Below are 1926 nucleotides of genomic sequence, written 5' to 3' on the forward strand. Positions count from 1 at the left end.
TTCCAATGAAACATGTGTAGGTACTTGTCCGATCTGACGGCCGTGATCTTCCGGCGACTGTCGACCACTGTCATTTTTGCTCGGCGTATTATGAAGCACCGATGCCCAACAATCAACGGTGTTTAGGTTGAAGAAGAGACCGCAAACAAACACATGCTGTATGATGCAGTGTCACGTCGTGTCTCACGCATGAAAGTATTGTGTTTTTTCAGACATGAGTTGACAGAAAAGGAACGAAATGCGGCGGAAGAGGCATCGGTGTGATTTAATATTAGCCCCTGTGCTCGGCAGGTGCCTTCTGTAGGCTCTTCAGGAGACCCTCGAAACTCAAAGAACTGAGCGTGAGAGGGAGGTCTCGGTGCAAGATCAGACATTGACCAAGCTTCGTGCTGAGCTCCATGATATAACTCAGACCAATCAGTCTAAGATGGACTTGGTTCGGATACAAATGGAAGATCAGATTACAAAGTGCGTTTTTTTTTTAGCATCAAACTGAGCAAGTCGCGCAGATCAGAAGAAGAGCACAAATTGGCATCACATCAGCTCATGGAAAAAATAAGTGGCTTGGAATCAACCATCGAAAGCCAAAGTCAAATCAACCGGGACACGGAAGTATCTACAAGCATGGAGTCTTAATTTTAGGGTACCTTGTGTTATTGCGGTGACGCATGCTCTTCCAGGCTGCACTTCGAAAAAAGAAAGAAAGGATCGAAGCCGACCTTGCTACGCAGGTAGTATAGATCTGATTGACATCTGGGCAGATCCAATTTTATGAATTCGATGTACTTTAGGTGTCACAATACGATACCAACATGGCCGAGATGCAACGCCAGACGGAGGAAATAAAACTGAAAATGGCGGAAGAGAAGGAGCGGCTTCGCGAACTGGAGGAATACTTTGCGAAGATAGATGCAAATCAGAAACGTCAAAGCAGGGAAGTTGCGATACTTGCAACCTTTCGTAAGCGCGTGTTTCTTGCTGATAAGTTCCTCCACAACTCATCGACATCCATACAAAAGATAGTGATGCATCCTGCGTGACATGCTTTGGTGTACTATCATACGCGCCCTCGCAAGGTACGAGGCAAGCAGCTCCGTGCGTTCATCCGGCAGATGATCAACAAGAAAAGTAAGAAAGGCAAAGGTGGGAAGAAAGGAAAGAAAGGAAAAAAATAGTACCCGGCAGGAAGATCAGGGCGGAAAGGGAAAAATTAGAGCTCGGCGCCCTAATGTGGTGCCAGAGGGAAAGACTCATGTTGTTTATCCGGAGACTGCGATGTGATGTCTTTCCTGCTATTTGACTCCGCTCCGTATGGGCGATGTTTCCGAACGTATCTGCCGTAATCAACCAATTTTGATCATGAGTCCGCAAGGGGCCGTGTTCGAGCAGAAGTTAATATCAAGATGCCGGCAAGGGCGGAAGAAGGGGTCGTGTTATTGTACAATATGTCCCTATAGGGGCTAGGCCATGATCTTCCTTCGTGCTGTTAGTAGGGGGGGGGAGCGCGAATGGGGCCTAGCATACTGGCACAAGACCATGGGTCGCAAGTTGAAGCGGGCACCCTGGCCTAACATCAAACGGGGAACTCCGGAGGGGCCCTCAGGGGGAGCATGAGTATGTTCTGTGCCATGCCACGTACGTTTGAGAACAAGCAAACCACCAGCGAGCCACTACCTAGGGAGATACAAAAAACTCTCTATCTCTCTAGCCAGTGGCCCCCCAGGGGGCGCACACATCGCTAGACTTGGCCGGTCGGAGCCCTGTCCTGAACATCCACAAGTACATCCACCCCCGGCCAGTACAGCTGTACTAGTTCGGAGGCTAGCCGATCTTTGACCTCAAGCATGGTGTGCTCGCGGCTCGTTTCGATTTTGGTCCTGGAAGCCGCAGCTGGTTTCGCGCCTAAAACACGCGTGATGCGAGCCT

At 49.4% G+C, this 1926-nt stretch overlaps 1 protein-coding gene across 1 annotated transcript in view; it reads left to right on the forward strand.

Moving 5' to 3' along the window:
- Positions 1–1690: 1690 nt before the first annotated feature.
- The window catches only part of LHC8 (putative plastid light harvesting protein), a gene marked incomplete at both ends in the record, with an annotated part of 4436 nt that continues 4200 nt past the window's right edge, over positions 1691–1926 (forward strand). Inside the window, one exon of the mRNA XM_009035602.1 lies at positions 1691–1926. Within this exon, the coding sequence (XP_009033850.1) occupies positions 1845–1926 (82 nt within the window).

The sequence above is a fragment of the Aureococcus anophagefferens genome (assembly GCF_000186865.1).
Source record: "Aureococcus anophagefferens unplaced genomic scaffold AURANscaffold_3, whole genome shotgun sequence".
Lineage (NCBI taxonomy): Eukaryota > Pelagophyceae > Pelagomonadales > Pelagomonadaceae > Aureococcus > Aureococcus anophagefferens.